Raw genomic sequence first — 23,976 nt, 5'->3', positions numbered from 1 at the left:
ATTGTCTGTCCCTTCGTTGGAGGTAATGTTGGCCGTCTATTAGGTGCCTCCATAATAAAATGGCTACCTCTTTTGGCCGTAATAGTGGTCAATGCCGTTATAGGCAAGTGGCCACCAGTCATTAAAAAAAAAAAAAAAAAAACTTTACTACTGTTATCAATTATATATATATTTTTTTTAGACCGCTCTCTGTTTTTAAAGAGAACCTTGCTTTTTTAACACCCTATCTTCAAAATGTTGCTGAACAAAATGTAGAAGAAGATGATGACTGTGTTATTATTGAAAATCATGATGAGAAATCCACTGACCCAGTTATTGAAGGTAATACTAGTACACTTTTGTATATTTTATTAATGCTAATATATATACAAGGTCCAGCTATTAATTTCCAGAGCTCGTGGAATAAATCAGAAGAAAAAAAGGTTAAACACATAGCCATTTAATATGATTCAAAGTAATCCCCATCAGCCGTACGGAAAAAGTTTTAAAGTCCTCTTTTGGAATGCTCTTTAATAGTGACGTTACAGTTTTCTTGATGGCTTCGACATCCTGAAATCTTGTTCCCTTCAGCAAATTTTTCAGCTTAGGAAACAGGAAAATGTCTTCGGGTGCTAGGTCTGGAGAGTATGGTGGATGCTGCATTTCAACGACACCATGCTGGGCTAAGAATTGCCTCACAGGCAATGCAGTATGTGGGCGGGCATTGTCATGTAGCAGCAACCAACACCCATTTTGTTGAACTCTACAAATTCGTTTTCGAAGTCGGTCAAAAACTTCTGTGTAGAACTGTCCATTGATAGTCATGTTAGGAGGAAGAAATTTATGATGAATGATTCCATTGCAATCGAAGAAAGCGATTAACATGACCTTGATTTTGGACTTTTCAAACCGAAATTTTTTCTGCCTTGGTGAACTTGGAAACCACCATTCAGAGCTTTGATGCTTGGTTTCAGAGTCATATTTATAACACCAAGACTCGTCTTCCGTGACTATCCTATCCAGGAATGCAGGGTCAGCATCACCGTTGTCGATAAGTTCGCGACATGCGTCCAGTCTCAATTGCTTTTGTTCGACCCTTAAATGGTGAGGAACGAATCTGGAGCAAATCTTGCATTTGCCCAAGTCTTGCATCAAAATTCGCCGAACCATCTGTTTGTCTATGGAGCCCACTAGCGGCCAAGCGGTAAAGTCGCTGAACACTGGTAGTTCGGTCCGAGGTTCGAATCCCGCGAAAGAGCTGGCTGCATGGGCGTTTTTGTGGTTTTCCCCATGTACGTGTATATGAGCCAGTTTCCCTTAGAAAGTCCTCCATGAAGGCATCCCTCCCCTTAGGCAGATATCCCTAGCGTGCTTTGCCATAATTAAATAAACCAAACCAAACTCTTTGTCCATGTTCAGTTCATTGGCGAGTACTCGAATAGTCAATCGCTGATCATATTTCACTATATCGCGAACTTTCTTAATTGCTTCCGCCATGCGTACGGACTGCATCCGACCTGTGTGTGGATCATCTTCGATGCTTTCGTGCCCATCCTGAAAGCATTTAAACCATTCAAAAGTTCTTGAGCAGGTTAATGCTTCCTCGCCGTAAACTTTTTTTAACATTTTGTAGGTTTCCGCAGCTGTCATGCCCAATTTAAAGCAAAATTAAATGTTAATTTTTTGCTCCATTTTATTATTTATAATTAGCTATGTCTTAATGTGCCTTTCCACGAGAATCACTTACTTTAGAATGGCATCAATTGCATTGCACATGCATAAGAAAATGCTCTTCAATATGCAATCATTAGCGCCATCATCTGACTTTTCGTTCTCCTACAGTTACATCAGTCCTGGAAATTAATAGCTGGAGCTTGTATATAACAAGTATGATTATACAGTCAAAAGTCGTTAATTCAGACACCCATAATCCGGACCTCAAAGCTAAAATCTTTCTGCGCATGTGCCGCATTGACGCATGCGCATAGGCGTTTACGCATGCGCGTAAGACCTTTACGACTGCGTGTGTGCGCAAGCACAGAATACATTTTCGCGTGCGTGTTTTATGTATAGCGGACGATATAAGCTAAAATTATGTAATTATCTATTTCAGTTAATGTTGATTATTGCATTGTTCCTTAATCTCCGAATTGGATCCGGCGTATTATTTTTTGCAGACTGTAAGAGCAATTTTATAAAAGTAAGCTTGAACTTTTGATTATGTCAAATAGAATTTCTGATGCTGGAGCTCCCAAAGGATCTAGAAAACGAAAGTATGTTTTGATGTCCATCAAACAAAAAACGAATTGCTACAAAAAATGGATAAAGGCATATCCTTTGTTTATCTAACCGTTCCGAAATCTGTTTATCAATTTCACGCTGCTCTGCGTGAGGGGGGGAATGTCGCGGTGCGCAATGAACTGGAAGTTGATCTGTCAGAACTATCGTTATATTCAGGGCAGATGTTTTTATTTTATTTGGCTTATAATTGCTTACTAAATGTAGTATTTCATCTGGATGTACTCCGTCTTTGGTATGATTTAAATCAAATTCCTCGTCATTATAAATATCACGAATACAAATCAAATTTTTTTCTGGTTGCAATTTTCTAATTTCGGCTATGCGTAAGGTATGCTTTACGAATGCGCGCGTTGAAAGACATGTTTAATAAAGTAAACAAATAGATATTAAGCTTCTTTTTTTTTTTTTTTTTTTTTGTAAATTTTGATACCCTTTAGATCATAATTGCTCATTATTTTATAAATTACAGTTTCATATTTTTAATTTTATAATTTCTGCATGCCATCTTACCAGATTTAAACTGATGATCTATAATCCGAAAAATCAATAATCCGGAATCGCCGAAGTCCCGACGAGTCCGGATTAAAGACTTTTGACTGTATTAGGTTTAAATGGAAGTATTTTCAGCATACTTTAATAAAAATATATTGTCAGTAATTTCTAGCTGTCACTTTTTTTTTTAGCATCAGAGGTGCTGTTAGTCTCAAATTTCGCATTTTTTATTTTGTCACTTTTCAATTAAATGTTATTACCATTCATTATTTTTATTGAACTAATAAAGCAAATATAAGAATAGTATATGGCAACACAAATAAAACTATGCTGCCACCAAATGTTATCGCCATGTATTATTTTTAAAGAAATAATATAGTAAATACAGAAAACGATTATGGCAACACAAATAAAAGGATGTTGCTACCAAATGTTATTCCTGTGTACTATTTTTAATGAAATCATATAGCAAATATTTAAAAATGTATGGCAATATTTAACTCTTTATCTGGACTTCTAAAGGTATCCAGTATAAAATATTACAGTGGTACCTCGGTATATATCATTAATCTGTTCCAGATTCCTTGATGTATACCAAACGAACTTTTCCAGTAAGAAATAAAAAGGAAGTAATTAATCCAGTTTTATAAAAAATCCCATTGTTATTATTATAACACTGTTTAATACTAATACAAATACAGTGGGTAAAATAATTTTTTTTCCCCTGATATCAGATAAAAAGCAATTTTTCAGTGTACTCTAACATCTCTGATCTTTTGTAATCGATTTCATGCATTGAGTCTTTTCTAAAACTCATTGTTAATGAATTTTAAAAAAAATTGTCCATATGAAAACACAAAATCTCTTGGAAATTCAGAGTTATTGTAATTTTCACATCCAAGCAGGACGTATACTAAGTTTCATGTAATGAATTCACAGCAGATGTGTACCAAAGTACCAGTACTTTTTTAACTCCCACTGGTAATTTTCTTGTCATTGAATAACAAACTAAGTTACTTGAAAGCTATAAATGCAGTTTGTTGGCTCTTTTATTAATTACTAGCAGGTTCTGTTAAATTACAATAGCTGGATTTATTTTTAAAAAAATGTATATTTTCTTCGTTTTTATTGAAACTATTTTAGGTGGCTGATGAAGCCAACGACTAAGTATTTGAAAAATGAAATGGGCAGCAAAAGTGATTTAACAATACTAATTACCCTTCTGAGCTTAAAAATGCATTTCTACACTTAACACTGCATCAGGAATTCTGAACATACACTGTTTTTGAAAATTTTGTTATTTTCTGTTGATTTTATGTGGTAAGTGTGAAGAAAGTTATGTGTAATAATAAAGTTAAAAAGACAGTCCAAAAGCAGATATATAAACTGTAAGTTCAGTGAGAGTATAAAGAAGCTTAACAAACCCTCTGGTGCAATGTTAAAATCTGAAGCCTTTCAAATTTTCTTTTTTCGTTTTCTTTTTTCTGAGGGGGGAGGAGGATTAACCCAGCGGAAGGCGCATCAAGAAAAGTTACTGGAGTGGGGGCATGGGGTATTACATACCCCAATATTTAAAATACAGTAAAAATAGTTTTATTAAGCTTTCAAGCTGTTTTTCTTTTATAATACATAAATAATACTTGAGTTACAAAAAATTAATTTCCAAAATAAGCTTATAGAGAGTTAAAATTAAGATAAATGAAAATAATAACAAAATAAAAATCGTACCTCTAAGTTTTATTGCATCTCTAATATACAATGCTTATTTTATTTGTTTACACTTTGAACAGAATACATTCAAGTTTTCTTGGCAGAGAAAGTTTTCACACTCTTAACGTCGCATTTGTGTTCTTTTGGCTCAAGAGCATTCATCACATCTTTTATACTTAGTTATTTCAAATTTCATATGTTCATTTGAAATTTTCATCGAAACTTCTGTTCTTCTTTTGCTTGCAGTAAGTAGATTTCTCGGTAAAGTATTAATCTCTGATTGTTCTTTTTTTTAATCATTATTCTTAATTGTACTGCTAAATCCCTCAAAAACAGACATTTGCTTCTGTATCTGGTTAGTGGATTAAGGGTTTGAAAGTATTGTAATTCAAGCATTTATTGCAGCAACATTCAGTGCAAAAAAAGAAAATTACCATCGGCCACCTCCTTGTTATTCTGGGCAATTGAATAACTTGCTGTCGTTTCATCCACAGTATCCACTGCTCCCTTAGTCATATTATAAAAACATATAATTTCTGGTGTTTTCTTTTCTCCAATAGTATGATCTATAGCATCGTCATTATGTAATATTGAAAGAATAAAAACAGTTTTTCCTTTTTAAGAATGTAAGAAATAAATGTTTTATCTTTTTCGAAACCAGTGTAGAAAATATTCCTGTTTTCATCTTCAGTTTCTGAAATGCAGTCTTCATCACTTTCCAATATTTCTAATAAATCTCACAGCCATTGCATCTCCAATTCATAAGGAGTCATTCTTTTTGCCATATTGTGCTTAGAAATTTTTGAAAATTTAATTTTGAATACTTTGCAATCACTTGTGAGTAGAAATATTTATTGTTGCACTCTAGAAATAAATTTCTCAAATAAATATTCAATCAGAAAAACACTTACATGAACAGGTGCGTGGGGTGTGTCATACCCCAGTTGCAACAAAATACCGATAAATCATTTTCTGAAACTCGTAGGCAATGGAAAAGAGGTTCTGAAAGTCAACAACTACCAGAAACTCCACTATTGAATGCAGCATAGAATTTCAGTTTCACAAGTTAGGAATATTCCACTTTTTTGTAGGGGTGAAGTATGATACACCCCATGTGCTTTCCCGTGGGTTAATAATTTTCATATATTTATCATTGCTAATATCTTTTGAAAGTTCTGAACGTTTCAGTAATTTTTTTTTTAAGCCCAAAGGGCCAATTTGCCGAGAAGGACTATTAATTTGGTTTTGGCATTTTGCGTTGGTTCACTATAAACCACATTTCACTTTTCAAATTGTTGCCACCAAATATTAAAGCCCTGTATTATATTTAAAGAAGCAATGAGGGCATAATATAAAATCTGAAAACTTTCAGATTTTTATCTATTTATTTAATTTTTTGAAGAACAAATATTTTATGCAAAATACTTACCCTCACGGACAATTGAGTGAAAGAGAAGTTTATAATGCTACTAAGAGTTGTCATCTGAAATTTAAAAAGTATGCTGTAAGAATAAATATAAATGCTTTTCTTTAATTTGAATTGTATCTGTGTGCTTCAGTATTTTTTAACATCACCTTTATCAGATATACTCATGTAATTATGATCTTGACATCTGTTGGGATCCAGGGTATCATTCATGGTCTGGAGGAGGTTTAAAATTAGGCAAAAAAGCTATCCTATATGAATCAATGCAGGGATTATTAAGTGAGTATTAAAAGTCATAGACAAATATGGATAATGTTAATGTAAGAAAATTTGAAAGAGAAGGGGGGAAAGCTGTCATTATTATCTAAATACTTAATTTAATAAGTAAGGATTTTTTCTGTCACTTTGAGGTTCTGACACATTTTTAATTAATGTAAAAACGTGTCCGATTTTCAGCAATTAAAGGTGTAGTTTATATGTGTATGTGACATTTCAGTGCAGCTTCAGAACTATTGAGAAACTCACAAATACATGAAAAGGAGGTTCATTACTTTGCTGCATTGTGATGAACTGGAATGGTCTCCAGCTGGATTACAAGTGCAGTGTGAGATGTGCCACGAAAAAATGTTGAGAAGCTCCGCAATCATTGTGCTTTAAATCCCTCTTTTATTGCTAAGACTGGAATGGGATATCTATAGGTAGAGTAACTGGTAATAAATTTCATTCATTCTTAGGAGAAAACAAGTAAATGATAGTTAATTACCATGTAAGATTCCCAAACTGAAGTTTTCAACTATAATGGGGTTTACTCAGTGAATATGAATTGTATTTTGTCTTTTTCGGAAAGCTTTGTTGTAATTCATTGACTGAAAAATGCTGAAATAGACTGGTTCAATGAATTGTTGCATTTTCAGTAATCCATAAGTAATACAGCTAACAGTAAAAGCTGTTATTCTGTCAAAATTAGGGTTGATGATTTTAGTTGATGATCATCAGCCCCCAGAAGGGATCTTAGTAATACAATTTAAATCAAATTAATCAATTAAACATTAAATTTGGGTGTATTTTTTCTCCTCAAGCATGATAAATAGATAAGCCAGTCTTTTACAACAGATGCATTTTCTTGAAAACAAGTCTATATAAGAGTAAATAATTAGCTACAGTTTAACTGCTTAACAGTTTTTTCTGTATGTGGTGCAGGCATCTAATCATCTTTAGTCAAAAATGATAAATAAGTTTTATCATTTTTGACTGTACTGTATTGTTTACTTTTTAGTACTTTTTCTGTTTATAGATATAGTTAACTAACTGTGAGAAGAAAAGTGTGGGTTCCCACATTTGTGCTATTGAATTTGTAGTGAAATATTAAAATATCTGCTTTATTTTGTACTTGATAAATGCTTCACGTAGTAAAGTTTTATTATAAAATAATAAACCTTTAATAATTTAATTGCAAAATAATAAACTGCATGTTTTAATTTTTGTTCATTCTTGTTTTAAAATATGCCAAGAACTGTCCTTCCTGTTGTGTTCCTTATTTTAAAATAGACCGTACCAAGATGAAGTATTAAGTTATAGCTTAAAATTTCCAGATCTATGATAAATATGAAATGTAAAGTTTTATAAAATGTTTAATACTGCCTGCATATGTTAGAAAAGCCAAATTACAGAAATATTTAATTTAAAATAAGCTTATTCCTCATACTTGGCTGTATGCAAAAGGTCAGTATCCCAGGGTAATTGTAATTTTTATTTCTCTCCCTATATATATATTTTTTTGACATATGAATGATTTTTCATGATATAATTCATCTAAAAATGCATTTCTTAAAAATTCCTTCATACTGCTTTCAAATTACTTTTCTGAATCTTTTTTAAGAGATTGTGCTGTCAGATGATGCAGATGACAAAGTCAAAAGATTAACTAAACAAGTATGTATCTGTTTTGTTTGATGTTTTCAAATTTGTTTCCTTTGCATTCATTTCACTGTCTTGTTATTAATAAATCTTCCACGATTTTTTTATAAATTTTCTTCTTCAGCAAAAGGTGTTACTTCACAGAATAAAGCAGGTAAAGACACTAAAAGGTTTAAAAAGAGTTTGGAGAAGTATTGATAAGGACTTTCAGATGTTATTGCCAGAAGCACTGACACAAAAGAAAATTGACAAGATAGAGAAACTGTTTGTTCAGCTAAAGCAGCTACTCCTTGAGAAACAAAAACTCAAGTGTTATTCATCTAGAAAAAATAAATGCACTATAGCTGTTGTGCAGAAAGCAGGGCTTCAGTTTGCAATATATTTGGGTTTAATCAAAAACACAGAAGGAGCTTCTAGTTCTGAAAAACAGACCGAAAATGTAGGATCCTCCGTGAATAAGTTAAAACCTGTGTACACAATCACAGGTTTGAAAAAACTTTGCGAGCAAGTAAATCAGAATCTTCCAGCAGCAGGACGGCAAAAAAAGCGTGTTAAAATGGAAAATTTGTTGAAAAGTTGCATTGAAAACAATACACTTTTAAAGCGGTCTGGTGATAAAGAAACTGCTAGAGACTTAATATTTTGTACATCTAAAATTGTATTGACATTATTGCATAAATTATGATAATTAATTACTGTATTGAAATTATTTTTAATTAATTATAATTATTTTAAAATATCTTAATAAAAAGTGAAAAAATTTTTGATTTGGTTTTTAGTGAACTTTGTACTGATATATTCGTAGTAACAAATAACACCTTAAAATTTAATGAAGTTGCTTAAATCATGTATAAAATAATAAATGAATCTGTAATTTCAATCAAATATTCTAAATTTAGCTTTTGTCGGGGTTTAAATTTATTGCATAGTTGATACTCAATGAGATTCAAGTTATGTTTCTTGACAGAAGAGCAAGAAAGCAGCTAATGGCATAATAAACAGGATATTTAATGCAAAACAAATCAATCACTTGACCTTTTAGTGATTAAAAAGTTACATTATCCATCTTTCTGTGTTATAATCATCAATATCAGCATAGCAATCTCAGTGTTCTCAACTCTCCCGATTTTCAACTATACTCCCACCAACCCAATTTGCAAGATATTTTTCCTAACTTTCTCTTATTCTTAAGATTTCTCATAATTCTTTTATATGCTTGGCTTAATACTTCGTTATTTGCACCCGAAAAAGTGATTATTGTCATTGGAAAGTATTTGATTTTTCTCTAGATTACATATAAAAGAAAACTATAGTTGTTTCATTAGTGAGATATTATGTCGCACTTCTACTTTGCGTGTGAGAGCACATGTCCAAAAACATCATCTTCCAGATCGAGCACAAAGCAAGATTGAAGTTGTTATTTCATTCATCTTACCACAGACTCACCTCTGAGTTTCACATGCTTTCAAGAAATAGTTTAAGAAATTGCAATCTTTTGTCATAGTTATGTCTATGAAAAAGGTAAAAAGTTATTAAGGCAGAATGCCTATTCTTTCTGATAGCGAAATTGTTAAGAAGTAATATTAATAAATCTTTCTTGATTTTAATATTTTTTCTTCTTCAGCAAAAAGTGTTACTTAACAGAATAAAGCAGGTAAAGACATTAAAAGGTTTAAAAAGAGTTTGGAAAAGTATTAATAAGGACTTCTGGCAATAACATAATGATGTTATTGCCAGAAGCACTGACACAAAAGAAAATTGCTAAGCTAGAGAAACTGTTTGTTTGGCTAGAGCAACTACTCCTTGAGAAACAAAAACTCAAGTGTCATTCATCTAGAAAAGATAAAAGCACTATAGCTGTTGTGTAGAAAGCAGGGCTTCAGTTTGCAAAATATTTAGGTTTAATCAAAAACACAGAAGGAGCTTCTAATTCTAAAAAACAGACCAAAAATGTAGGATCCTCTGTGAATAAGTTAAAGCCTGTGTACGCAATCATAGATTTGAAAAACCTTTGCGATGAAATAAATCAAAATCTTCCAGCAGCAGGACGGGGAAAAAAGCGTGCTAATATGAAAAATTTTTTGTACAGTTGCATTGAAAAGCAGGGAGAAAAATGACTGCAATTGTTAAAGAAATGGGTGTGAAAAAGGAATCTTCAGTTATTGATTGCATTAAAACAGCTCCATTCTGCCTCTCTACCAATGCAAAACTGTATCCAATTGTTGTTTCTTTTTTCAATCCAGTCTTCAGAAATTGAGTGTAGGTTACTTTCTGTCCCCATTTTAGGAAGAGATTTGACAAGCTGTAATATAACAGAGCTAATTATTAAAACTGTAAAAGGAAATACAATTCTTCTGGATCAGTGGTCGGCAAACCGTGGCTCTTCCATAAAATAGCACATGCAGGCTCTCGCACATAAAAGCAAGAAAGTCTTGAAAACATAATACAAAGGCCGTCAAATTTTATGCATGCATGAAAAACATATCCACCATTATTATTATTCTTAAGAAATTTTTTTGTACCGATTTCAGCATTTTGATTGTACATGATATATATCATGTTGTGCTGTCGTAGTAATTTTCATATGCCAAATTTTAATTAATGAAATGCATTGAATTACTATGCCATTCAATGGCAATTTTAACTCAAAACCAAATAACAATGAAATTTAGTTTCAAAATATCAGGAATTTTAGCTCTAAAACTTTCAAACTTGAAGATTTTTCCAAAAGTCCGAAAAAAAAAAATTTCGTAGCAGCTGAATTTAGGCAACATAAAATGCATAGAAAGTGTTTGTGTTGCATATAATATGAAAACACTTCAAACCGAAAATAGCTAAAAACCGAAATATTTTGACACAAAATTTGCCATTGCACTGATTCTATTAAGAGTTTTACTGATATGTTGATAAATGGGTCATTGTCCTCATTTCAGTGCAATTATACTAACAAGAATAGCACTGATATTCGCATTCGATTGTGTCCTTGCCTCGCAGATCATTTTATTACCGCTGCTATACAACTGCATAAGAGTTTTAACCAGTAATTTAACATTTGCCCTAAGGCCATTCACTGTTGTAAAATATTAAGTGCATTTCCACTGTCTCTCAGAAGCAAGAATGACTAGAGAAAGCTCAAAGAAAATTTTATGAGCAAGTTTAGTACCGTCTTAAGTCGATACGAATTGAATATTAAACTAAATGAACAATTTAAATAGTACTAGAATGCTCCTATGTATTCGGTTTTCAAACGTTCCATTTTCGTACACAAACTGCACGTGATGGTGCACTTGTATGAAGATGATGATAAAAAGCAAATAATTATTTATGGTAATAATTGAACAAAGTCCCTTAGGCCCTTTGTCAGTTTTGAGAACAGAGTCCATGAATTCTCTTTAAGTTCAGTAATTTAAGCGCAATAATTAAAATTAAAAATCTGAAGTTTGCGTTCTATCCAATTGGATCTAGGTAATCATGTTACATGATTGTCGAATTTGATTTACTGTGGCAAATCATGTTGGCGGTAATAATTATACAGTAGCTTAAAATAAACACAGGATAAAATATAAAGTCCTTGTAGCTTTATTAGACACAAAAGTCGAATAACCTGCTTTTGCCAAGTAAACACATTTAGAATATTGTCCGTTGTTTCATTACAGTTGCCACAACGGAGTTATGGTGAATTGTTCTGAGCCTGTTTACAGTGTTTTCAATTGTTGGATCATAACTAGTTAATTCTTTGATTGACATATAAGGTGAATTTTTTGAACTTTGGAAAACGTCATGTGCCATAATTAAAATTTGTTGGTGAATTGGCTTGAGTTTTAGTGCTTTACAAATAATCGAATTTCGCACAAACCAAGGTCCATTTACAATTGCCTTGAGAATTTTATTCTCTTAAATATCAATTTTTTGGCATTCAGTCTTATTTGCTGTAGCCCAAGCAGGTACCGCATACAGAATAATTGGCCTTATTAAATTAAGGTAAAGTCCAGATATTTAATTTAGATTTACGACTGGCTATAGCCATAAACATGGAATTTGCACAATTTATTACATTATTTATATGTTCTTTGATATCAAAATTTCTCATATGGTCACAGTTCAGAGCTTTCGTGAAGAATTTCCTATTGATCTTATTCATGTGCTCTTCTAGAGTGTCCAGTTTTAAGTCACAGTGCAGTGTAGCATTGCTCCCAAAAAGTGAGCATGGGTGATAAGCCTTAAGACTTTGTTTTGCATGATTTGAAGTCTTTTTATATCCTCCTTGGTAGCCGTGCACCAGGCCGGCGACGCATAAGTCATCAATGGCCTAATTGCCGTGATATAAACTAGCCTCTTTTTCCTGAGGTCTAAGCTAGAATAATTACCCAATATAGGGATGAGACTATTTACAACAGTGAAAATTTTTCTTCTGACCTCTGTTATATGATCTTCCCATTTTAATATTTCATTTAGCATTACTCCTAAATATTTCGCCTAACTAACCCTAGAAATCTCTTCAGAGAATAAGAAGAGCTTGCTATTAATAGTCAACTGTGTATTTTTCCTCCTTATCATTAATAATTGCGACTTGCTGGCATTAATAGCAATCCTCCAAGTCGTACACCACTTTTCTACTACTGGTAGAAGTTCCTGTAACTTCTTGATTGCATGGTGTGCGTTTACGGACTTTACGGCTAATGCCGTATCGTCCGTCTATGCCAGGGGCCTTTTTAACTTTAAGCTTCTTTGTGATTTCTTTGATTTCACTGGGGGTAGCAGTGGCCATGTATCTCTTAGCATTAAGCCATCCCCTAACAATGTAGCATGCCTCATTGACAAAATTAATGTCCATGGGCGTCATGTTAGGTCTGAACTGCTCTTCTAAATGGTCCGCAAGGACCGTCGATTTGTCTTTATTATTGAGAGCAACAGAGTTTCAGTATAAATCGGCTTTTTGCATGTACGCTGCCTTTTCAAGTTACGCATGAACGTCCAGAGAGTGCCATCATTCGGACTAAGATTCTGAATTTTTTCCTCCCATACATCTCTCTTATGCTCATCTATTTTCTTTTTAATTAATTTATTTAATTTGTTCATATCTCTTTTAACGTGAGGGCTCCATGTAAGGTGCCACGCTTTCCTCATCCTATTCCGGTCCTTAATCATCTCTCTATTTCCTGTGCCAGAATGCCAGCGTTATTATTTCTTCTCACGTGTCTAGATGCATTTTCAGTAGCATTATTATAATAATTGAATGAATTGATTGAATCAAAGAGGGTATCAACTGCATCATCTATATCTTTCCGCGAGTTCAGAGTATCAAAGATAGGCGGATTCTGACTGAGAAACTTCTGGAACTTATTCCAGTCAGTCGTGCGGATCATTTCATTTTCTGCTTCTTTAGTAGTGCCTAGGTAAGCAGTGACCGGTATATGGTCATAGTTCAATTCGAGCTTTACTTCAGTATAAATAGGGATTGAAGTATTTGTCAGAAGAATATCAAGAAGGTCTGCATTTCTTGGGTTCTGTGGTCTGTACGTATACTCCTCAGTAACATGCAGGGCAACTGGGTGATTATTTATAAATTCATAGAGGACCTTACCATTTTGGTTAGTTTTACGGCACCCCCCCCCCACTCGGAGTGCTTTGCGTTGAGATCACCCATTAGGATATACTTATTAGTGTCAGAGAAAAGTTTGGAAAGAACATTTTCCGTCAGTAGTTTCCTGGGCGGATTATAAAGTGAAATGAAATTCAAATTACCATATTGCGGTAAGTACACTGAGACTGTGACCATCTCATGTCCGTCGTTTCTATCTTGGCTAATCAAACAGGACTGGAGAGAGTTGCGCACAGAAATTGCGGCGCCCCCCACCCCGGTGACTCAAACGATCGCACCTATATGTGCGATAATTAGGCAAATTTATACGCACGCATGGCGTGGCAAAAGTCTCTGTAACAAGGGCAATATCAATATTGTGATTGTTAAGGAAGTTTAAAAAATCCGTCAACTTGTTCTGAATGGCATGAGCATTTCAGAATGCTAATTTTATAGGATCTCCTTGTGTGGTGTACCTGTCCATTAAGATCTTGATTTATGGTAGTTTTGTCCTTATGAGTAGGTACATTTTGTCCTATTTGCTGTGTTAAAAGAAAGCCGGAGCTCTTTATGACCGATACAAGCTCGGCCAGGTGTGCAAAAACAGTTTTTGCTTCCTTGATCGTGTCTGCATTCAAACCAGTAGACAGGGCTTGTGCAAATGATTTATTTTCTATAACCCTACTAGGATAGACTTTTGGCTTATCCTGTTTCTTTTTAGGGAACATCTCACACCCCCTAAAGTTCGAGATGTGAGATTGTTTACAGTTCGCACAACGTGGTGGCAAGTCAGAGTTTTTATTAGGGCATTCAAAGGACAAATGTCCCTCTCCGCATCTCACGCACTTGGGTGCATAGTTACAGCCAGTTTGCGTATGATGAAATCCTTGGCACCTATAGCATTGTAGCGTGCCCGATCTACCTTTATAATTTTCGACTTTAATTCCTAGGTCACATAAGTGAGTTTCGTTGTGTATATCTTTGGATTTGGGTTTCTTAGGCAGAGTAACTAAAAATAGCGGGAGTTTAATAACCTCTCCTTTTCTTCTGCGCGTAAGTTGCTTAACTGATTCAACTTTGTATCCTAAATCCTCTAACTCCTCTTGTATTTCTACCGTATTTGTATCTCTTTTAAGAGACCTCTTATCACTACTTTTATGTCTTTATCCTCAGGAAGCGTGAAAGAGTGATGTTCCATTTTCGTGTCTTTTAAATAAGTAACAGTCTGCCTGTAATGTTCAGGGTTTCTGATGAAAATTTTAATTTCTTTATTATTCTTATTAAACTCAATGTTTCTCTGTTTAAGTGCCCTAACTATGTTTTTCCAAGTAGGGTAATCTACTTTAACAGTTATGGGTGGTATCCGTGACTTTTTCACAAATTTCGCTTCTATATTTTCATCTGAGCTTGTATTTTGTTAGACGTACTAGCGTCCGTGTCCATAATATTGTTATCCTCACCATTAGTGGCATTTTCACTAAGTCTCTCCTCCAGGGTGTTCATTTGAGTTGCGCCAGCGTGGGGAATATGAGCGTCAGTTCGCCCAGTCGGGCACGTGACCTCATCTGGATAACTGGCTGGTCGCGCTGCGTTTTCGGTTTGAGACCTACTCGCTGCAACCTGTTTCTCAGTTCCTTCACAAGATGGCGCCTCATTATCGTGGCTGCTGACCGCAAACTCAGAACTCAATGTATGTCTAATTTTACTACCTATGCCCTGACTACGCGAGATTTTTAAACTTTTGGGAGTCTTCGGTTTGGGATTTCGTTTCAATCTAACATCACCTTCATGTCTGGTATTGTGCGTGTACTGTTCAGCAGTGAATGCGGAGTCATCATCAGCTATGTTCGCAAGAACATCAAATTTGTTTTGCACCTCAGGAGGGTCCGATTCAGTATCGCTCAGAGTACGTTTCGTACTTTTTATAACAGCAGTCCAATGCATATCGTGTTGGAAGACATCAGCATGATGGGAATCAATTTCATTAGACGCTAACCAGTTAGAACCGACTCGCGCTAAGCCTAGTTCAGAGCCACGTGCAGAGTTCAGACTTGCTCGTACTTTATCCGATAGGTTAGGGAGAAGTTAGGATCCGATAGGATAGGTTAGAAAATCCAGATCAATTCTTTCATCCTCAGTCAAAGGTAAATCCTTCTCTTTGAAGGTTAATTCCGCATATCGAGCGAAGATTAGTTTGACCAGTGACATGTTGATCAAGTCCTTAAACCAGTTCAGTCATCAGGGAAAAATGGATGCAAAGAATCAGTAAAATCGCACTAAGGCCTTTTTACTACTCTTTGGTCACTTAAGACCGGTGAGCAACCTTTTATGTGCTAGACTGAAAAGAAAAAAGTAATTAATGATGAAGGTTTTATTTCCCCAAGAAACACGCTAAAAAGAATGCGTTCGGAAAGTGAAATAGCCGAGCACCCGCAGAAAAATAAATTTGCGGAATTACTTGACGATGATAAAATGGATAGCACAGAAGAGGGAGAATTCTTAACCCCCAAAAAGACTGCCACACATATTCCCTCTCTTCGTACTCTGTGAATTTGCAGGAGACTGGGGAAAATTAAAAGCAAGAATTGAGGATACCCTAAATCTAAAAAATTATAAAGGCGGAATGACAGGAGACTCACTAACGATTCGTGCAAAAGCTTCAGATGATTACCGTGCGATAACGGACATGTTTCAGAAAGACGGTGTGCCCTTTCATACCTTTCAAGTTAACTCTAAAAAGCCGATAAAATTTGTAATTAAAAGATTACCTCGCATTACAAAACCAGAAGAAATCGAACAAGAATTAAAAGAACTCTAAATCCTTGTTAGCAAAGTCAGGCAAATTACTAGTTACAGAGAAGGTCAAGTCGTTAAATTGCCCTTATTCCTAGTTGAACCTAAGAAAAATGAAGCAGGAAAGAAAGTATGGAAGCTAGAAAAATTGAGAGGATTGGATATTCTTGTAAGACCCTCTAAGAAAAAACCTGGCCCTGTGCAATGCCACAGGTGCCAGCGTTACGGACATACGAGAGAACTATGTAACTCCGCTGTCAGATGCTTAAAATGTGCAGGCCCTCATGAAACGTATACTTGCAAAGATCCGAAGGAAAAACTACCAGCACGATGTGTCCTCTGCGATGGTTCCCATGTATCGTCCTATAAGGTTTGCGAGAAATACCCAACAATTAGGAAAGCTGAAATTCCTCCCAAAGCGGCCGAGCAAAAAGGAAAATTTAGCTTAAATAAGGAAGATTTCCCTGCCCTTCCGACAGGAAAAAGTACAGAGAATACCAATAAATCGAGCTGGGTTAATAGCGAAGCTAACTTTTTTGACTGGATTAAGACCCAATTATCTAAAGCGAAAGAACTTTTTACAAGGTTCAAAACCTCCTGGTCATTGATGACTAAAATTGAAATCGGCATGGAAGCCATTGAATATTTTACCAATTTATATGAATTTTAATGCCCATACGAGAGCGAATAATAATATCGATATAATTCATTCTTATCTTAGAATCGCATTTTTTAACGCTAATGGCGTTTTCAGGCAAAAACTTGAATTAACTGAGTTCCTGACTAATCACGATGTTGATGTCATGTTACTAAGTGAAACGCATCTACGGCCTAATGAGAAGTTTAAAATTCATGGCTATCGTATTATTAGAAATGATAGACTCCGAGGCAGAGGAGAAGAGACTGCAGTTCTCATAAAAAATCATATAAAGCATAACACAATAAATTTGCAGAGTACTGCTAGGATAGAATATACCGCAATACTTGTAAATAGCACCTCAAAAGAAAATCTTCTAATTTTAGCGGCTTATAACCCCCCGATAGATATTAATCTGCAAGACTTAGATATTCTTACGTCTTTGAATTTTTGGACGATCCTGGCCGGCGACCTGAACGCGAAAGACTGTTCCTGGGGAGCCAGAAGAAATAACAGAAATGGAAGACTACTTTTAAATTATTTAAACGCAAGAAATATTAAGCTTGTTGTACCTAATAAGTATACTCATTATTTGAGGAATAATGAAGACATTCTGGATATTGCTTTGTTCAAAGGAATCACCCAGACTCCATATTTAGAAGTTCTGGAGGAGCTTTCTTCTGATCATTTTTCCGTCATCTTTGATTTTTATGGATTCTACCCTACTCCGCCAAAAATCCGCACTAAAGTTAACTGGAATCGTTTCACGGAACATATGAACAACCTGCCCTGCAACCCCTACTTAGAGACTGTGGTGAAATCGAAAGCGAAATCTACTCCCTCACCTAAAAAATTCAAAATGCTATCAAAAGTTCTTCTTATGAATGTAAGAATTCCTACACTATAAAACTCCCAGATGATATCCTAAATACTATAAAAGAAAGGAATAGATTAAGGAAAAGGCATAATATCACTCAAGACCCTACCTTAAAAAAGCAAATTAATTATTTAAGGAGAAAAATTTCTAATAATATTAATGATTTTAAATCAAGCAGTTGGGAAGATTTATTGGATAACATAGGCGCAGATACAAACACAGTTTGGAAAATTGCTAATGCTATGCGGAAAGAAAAGACGAATCATATCGCGCCGTTAAATCACATGGGCTTGACCCACCACTCCGAAGCTGACATTGCGAATGTCTTTGCTGATACGCTGGAGGAGACTTTTCGGCCAAGCCCTACGACCGACCCACAACACGAAGAGGAAATCAACAATGAAATTAATAGCATCAAAGGCAGAGATAACCAAGATTTTATTAAATTTGTTTCACCAGGTAAAATTCAGTACATCATGAAAAGATTTAACATCAGGAAAGCCAGAGGTTTTGATGGAATAAACAATCGAGCCTTGAAAGCCCTTCCCCACAGATGTTTCGTACTACTTGCTAACATTTTTAATGCGTGCATAAAAAACTGCTACTTCCCCTCTCAGTGGAAACACTCTATAATTATTACGATCTTAAAACCGCGAAAAACCCATCGGAAGCTACCAGTTATCGTCTGATCAGCCTTTTACCGGCGATTGGCAAAGTATTCGAAAGAGCTCTTAACTCAAGAATCACAAGTCACCTAGAACGCCTTGATCTGATCGACCCAGCGCAGTTCGGCTTCAGAAAGCACCACAGCACGACCCACCAAGTACTTAATGTTGTAGAATTTATTTCCAGAGCTTTTTCCACAAGACAGGAGTTGCGGCGTGTTTCCTAGACCTGGAGAAAGCGTTCGACAGAGTCTGGCACGACGGCCTGATCTATGAAATCAATAACTGCATGTTCCCCATCAGTTTTGTTAAGCTCATGATTTCTTATCTGAAGAGAAGAACTTTTCAAATTCGGGTTGGAGATGCTCTGTCACAAAAGAAAGTAATACAAAGTGGGATCCCGCAAGGCTCAGTTATCGCACCGAAGCTTTTTAATATTTTTATAAATGACTTACCTAATCCATTGGGGTCTAAAACACTAAAATATGCAGAGGACGCAGTGGTTTTGTCACAATCAAGAAGCCCGCAGTTAGCTCTAAACAACCTCCAACTCTACGTGAACATTGTTCGCCGCCTGGTGTCAGCTCTGGAAGGTAAAAATTAATACCTCAAAATGCAATATTGTTCACTTTCGTCGTTAGAGGAAAATGAGAGAACAAATAGTGACATAAAAATTGGAAATGATATCATCCCAGTCTCTTCGTCCGCTACATATCTCGGAGTGATTCTTGATGAACGACTTAGCTTTAAAGACCATGTAATTAACCAAGTTAACAAAGCAAGTAGAGCTTACATGTCTGTATAATCTCACAGGACGGAAATCTAAACTTAGCTTAAAAATTAAACGTACTCTGTATTTAGCACTTATTAGACCAATTTTGCTTTATGCAGCCCCGGCCTGGGCCACGGCGTTAAAGACTGAACGAAGGAAAGTTAACCTCCTGCAAAATAAAATACTAAGAGCGATGGTTAATGCGCCTTGGTATGTTAAAAATACGATCATTTATAAAGATTTAAAAATTAAACCAATACCGGAGCAGATCCTATTGGATGCTCACAACTTTTTTTGAGAAAATGGAGAATTCGCCAGTCAGTACTTTGAGAGAACTTACGAACTATGATCCCACTGTGGAAAGCGTCGTGAAACGACCTAGGTCAATTCACCACAATGTAAAAGTGGTAGCTGTAAATATGTATATAGTTTTATCTAACTTATCTCATTTTATTGAAGTATTTAATCAAGCATTTGATCCTAGTATTTATCCAAGTATTTAACCAAGATTTATTTCATGTTTGTGAATTTGTGTTTGTGTTTACTACTAAGAATATGGACTTAGTGCGTGGACAGGCAAAGACTTTTAGTGTTATTTGTACAAAGTGTAAATAATTGAACTCACCACGCCTACCACTGTGGATCCAACCGTATTGGCTAGTACCGGTCACGTGATACTCTTACCCTGAATTCTCAAGAATTAGATATTATTATATCGAATCTCTCTATCGAATAAGCAGTTTTATGTTCTTCAGTCAGGAGTCAGATGATTTTCATAAGTCATTTGAAATTTTATTATGTTAGTGTACGCCACCTTGACTTGCCACCTTAAAGCTCTGATCTCTCAGACTCTTACACCAATCACGTAATACTCATACACTGAAGTTTTGTAAAAGGAGGACCTGTAACCTTTCATAGAAAAGTTAAAACTGCATGATTTATTATTTTATTTCCAGTATTTTTGTCATTTTACTATCTCTGTTGAATTGGTTGGAAAGTTTCAGCCATATTGTATAAGAAAATTGACGCTGTATCTGACTTTTTGAGCATGTAATTAATAGTATCAAAATGTATTAAATACTTTCTTTTTTTCTCCCATCGACGGAACAGCTGGCCCACTGGGTTAGGTGCTTTTCAGCCTGTTGGATCCCGTCGATGGAATTAAAAATAAATACATGAATAAATATAAATAAAGAGCTTAGTACTGTGTCCTCGGGGGATTGGCCAAGAAACGAGGAACATTGAAATAAGGACCAGAACATGGAAAGAAGGTGCATGATGGAGACTGCCAAGACTAAGCGGAATACTTTTCACTATTATCGTACATGTTAGGCATACAGTTATATTAAGGATGTGCTATAATAATCAGGTACAGATGTAAGGATGATCAAATACATTACAAATTGTGGAATACATTAAATGAGTTCTGTATTAATCATAATATTAAATATAATTAAAAAAAAAAAAAAAAAAAAAACAAGAAAAAAAAAAAGGACATTAAGTAAATTAATATATGTACGGAGCGGGCTGCTGACGGCACGATGTCCAAGGAAAGAAGTCACTCTAGGCTGTCAGCAATGCTTTTAGCAATGGTAGTGCAGTCTCTAATGCGGTTGAGCCCATATTTATTTTGTATAAAATACTGTGACACTATTTACTGGAATCACCTTTTACAAATAATTGAGTTTTATGTTCTTTTTCCGTGTATTCCGTTGAAATAGAAAGCTGCGCCAATTGGCGTTAACCTTTTTTTCGCCAAGTCGTACGTGTTTTGGTTTCGTAAGCAAGTACTGCCTGCGATAAAAAAAAAAAAAAAAAAAAAAAAAAATGCTATTATTATTAAATTATTGAGAAAAGATTGTGCGGTATATTTACTTTGTTAAAAAAAAAAAGCTGAAAATCTTGATTCATGCAATATTGAACATAAACATTTAAACAACATTATTTTAAAAATCAGATTACTTTTATAAAGCTCAGTGCTTTATCATTATTTTCTATAAAATCAATTAAAATAAAAATAATCTGGGCTGGCTATAATTCTGTCTCATCTACGATGCGGTTGGAAATTTATCGTAATTGAAAAATATGATGCGAAAATTTACAATATTTTAAATAGTAATTATTTTAAAAAAAAGAGAAAGAGAGAGAATTTTTGCTTATAATATCGGTTTGTTTTGTTTAATCCCAATGATAAATACTGAATTGAAGTTTGTCATCGTTGGATACACATTCAATATAAAATATTTGTTATGGTTAATAAGATGTACTGATCCCCCCATGACATGCACATGAGTGTTGAAATCAGTAATTAAGATTGCATTATTTTGTTCCAGTAATATAATCTCAAGAAAAAGGAGGTAGTGCTCATTTTAGAAGTTAAACCTACATGCAGTGAAATATAATTCGGTTAATAGATTTTTATGAAGAAGAATTGTTGGTGGCAAAATCAAAGTAATTTTGATCAACATTGCCTTGAGCAGGGGAAAAAAAGTGATTTTCAAGTTAAATTTCCCATATTAGAGCCATATATAGGGTATTGTATTTCATAAAGTTATTCATGTAGCTTTTTGTTCAAAATGGGCATCATGATAGTGTTTAAAAGATTGGTGTTCATACAAAAAAGTATATTTTTAATTAACACCACTTTTTTTTAGTGTTTATTTGCAATTAATCCACTTACTTTATAGTAAATACTATATTTAAATGCACATTTTCATAATGTGTTTATTTAATTGGGATACAGGAATAAAATAGAATGTGTATTGTTATGTTTGAATTTATAATTCAAAAAGAAAATTTTATTTTGGAAATGTACATTTTGCAGCTGATCTGCAAAATATTAAATCTTACTAAATTTAACGTATAGCAGCATACAGTTAAGGCAGTAGCTTCCAAGTTTGCATGAATTTTTTTTCTCGACATTGCTAACTTAAGCTCTTTAATATGCAAGTAACTGAATAACATGGGCTTTTACAATCAGTGAAAGATCTTTTTAAAAATAAAAAAATACTTTACTATGTACATTTCCAGAGTGCAAGTACTGTTGGTAACACTGAAAGGTCAGAGGTAAATGAAATTCTTCCAAAACCTATTTCTGACTTTAAATTAAGTAAAGTTATGTTTACTTAAATATAAGAAAGTAAAATATATTTCTATAATAAGATTTTAGTATAATTTATCTTTTCGTACCATAAACTAAAGTTTGAAAAGTAATAGTTTATGGGTCCAGCTGAAAGTCAACAGTCTGTAAGTATAAATTTCATCAATTGCATGAGTACACATATTACAATGTGATTTTCTCTTTAGGATGCAATGCATTAAAAATAAATGAGATTTTTTACCTCCTCAAATATTATAACAGTACTGCAATTAATTTTTACTATTTTAATTTTTAAATGTTATTAAAAAAATTAAGTTTCCATCTCAATTTTTATTATTTAGTTTACATTTTCTTCCTAAAATTATCTAACCTAAACATCTTAAACAACGGTGCAAAAATTCTAAAGCGATTATTATAGATAAAATATTCAGGAAGAAAAGCATTTAATTATATCTAAAAATAATTGTAAAAGATCGAATAATCTAATTCGAGATCGTTATCTGCCGACTGCCATCCATGGACCTTATAAGAAATAGACTAACCCAAACCAGGGATAAATAGAAGGGCTAGGTCATTCCTTTGATCGACTCCTCGCCGACGCGAGTCTCATCATGGAGGTAGGAAGTAAGATGGAGTCGCCCTAAACAAGTTTCTCCGTACCCTGCTCTGAAGCACCAGCGATCCCTACGTGGTGACCAAAACATTGGGTCATTTACCATTGAGTTCTATGGGATTTGACGCGTTCGGGTGCAAATATTTTGTAATTACGTCGCAAATATACATATAAATGTATATATTTCTTTTTCTACAACACTTCAGAGTCCTAAGTATGTGAAAACAACATATTTTTAAACAACATTTCATTCTGAACGGAATTAAGTGCTATACTTTTCACAGGACAGTTTTCTCAGAATGGTTTAATTTGAATGAAATATTTTCACAAGTTTTCGTTAATTACATTAGAAAAAAAATTAAGGTAATTCGATTTTATTCGGTTAAGGTACAAAAATGAAGATCAAAGTTTATTGTATTATTAATATTAAAATTATGCATTATTTCTTTTCTATTTATAGAGCTTCTTCCTAAAATACTTTCTTAAATATGACATGATTTTTTGGCTTCTTTTAAATCGAAAAATGTAAGTTAATTTATAATTAATGCTCTATTCGGTTCATTTTAAATTAGAGAATTATTAGGATTCCTAATTCCTAATAATTAAATAGGTATTAAATAGTATTTGACTTTCTCTGAACATTTCTGAAAGGGAATAAAATAAGTGTTTTTTTTTTTTTTTTTTTTTTTTTTTTTTTTAAGTATTATTTAAAACTTGTAACTGAGTTATTATAAAATGTAAAGGGAATAATTCTTTTAATTATACTTATCAGATTTTTTTTTTACCCTTCATTTTAACAATACATATTCCAAAACTCTTTATTACGTTCTTAAGTGCGCATCTCATAGCATTTGCTTTACAATACCTTTTAACAGATTGCTTTCCAATACGAACAATTCTTGCTTAAATAGTTTTATAACGTATTTGTCAACAGGATTTCAATTTATGTTTACAATTCAATATTAAGGTTATTATATATTTAGATAACATTTATAATCATTATAAATTAGATACATTTAATCATTAGATTTCTTCACAGTACTTTCACAGTTGTTTATAAGTGAATAAATTCTTCATTTCAAATACATTTATAAATAATTTAATGAATATTTA

General features: G+C 33.9%; 1 protein-coding gene across 6 annotated transcripts in view; it reads left to right on the top strand.

The window, feature by feature from the left end:
* LOC118200398 (uncharacterized) overlaps nucleotides 1-20,963 on the top strand; it is a 56,265-nt gene extending 35,302 nt beyond the window's left edge. For 5 of the 6 annotated variants that reach the window (XM_035372366.2, XM_035372368.2, XM_085820860.1 and 2 more), the window contains exons 9-11: nucleotides 182-321; nucleotides 7,788-7,840; nucleotides 7,950-8,587. In XM_035372366.2, the coding sequence (XP_035228257.1) occupies nucleotides 182-321; nucleotides 7,788-7,840; nucleotides 7,950-8,510 (754 nt within the window). In that variant the 3' untranslated portion in view covers nucleotides 8,511-8,587. Of the gene's footprint in view, nucleotides 1-181; nucleotides 322-7,787; nucleotides 7,841-7,949; nucleotides 8,588-20,260 lie in introns of those variants that run through there. The other variant, XM_085820861.1, reaches the window with a different exon arrangement.
* The last annotated feature ends 3,013 nt before the right edge of the window (nucleotides 20,964-23,976 follow it).

The sequence above is a fragment of the Stegodyphus dumicola genome, chromosome 7 (genome assembly GCF_044657685.1).
Source record: "Stegodyphus dumicola isolate Sdum_Otavi_A_Nest chromosome 7, ASM4465768v1".
Classification (NCBI taxonomy): Eukaryota; Metazoa; Arthropoda; class Arachnida; order Araneae; family Eresidae; genus Stegodyphus; species Stegodyphus dumicola.
The sequence above is the reverse complement of the archived record's forward strand: the minus strand, read 5'-3'. Positions and strand labels throughout refer to the sequence as shown.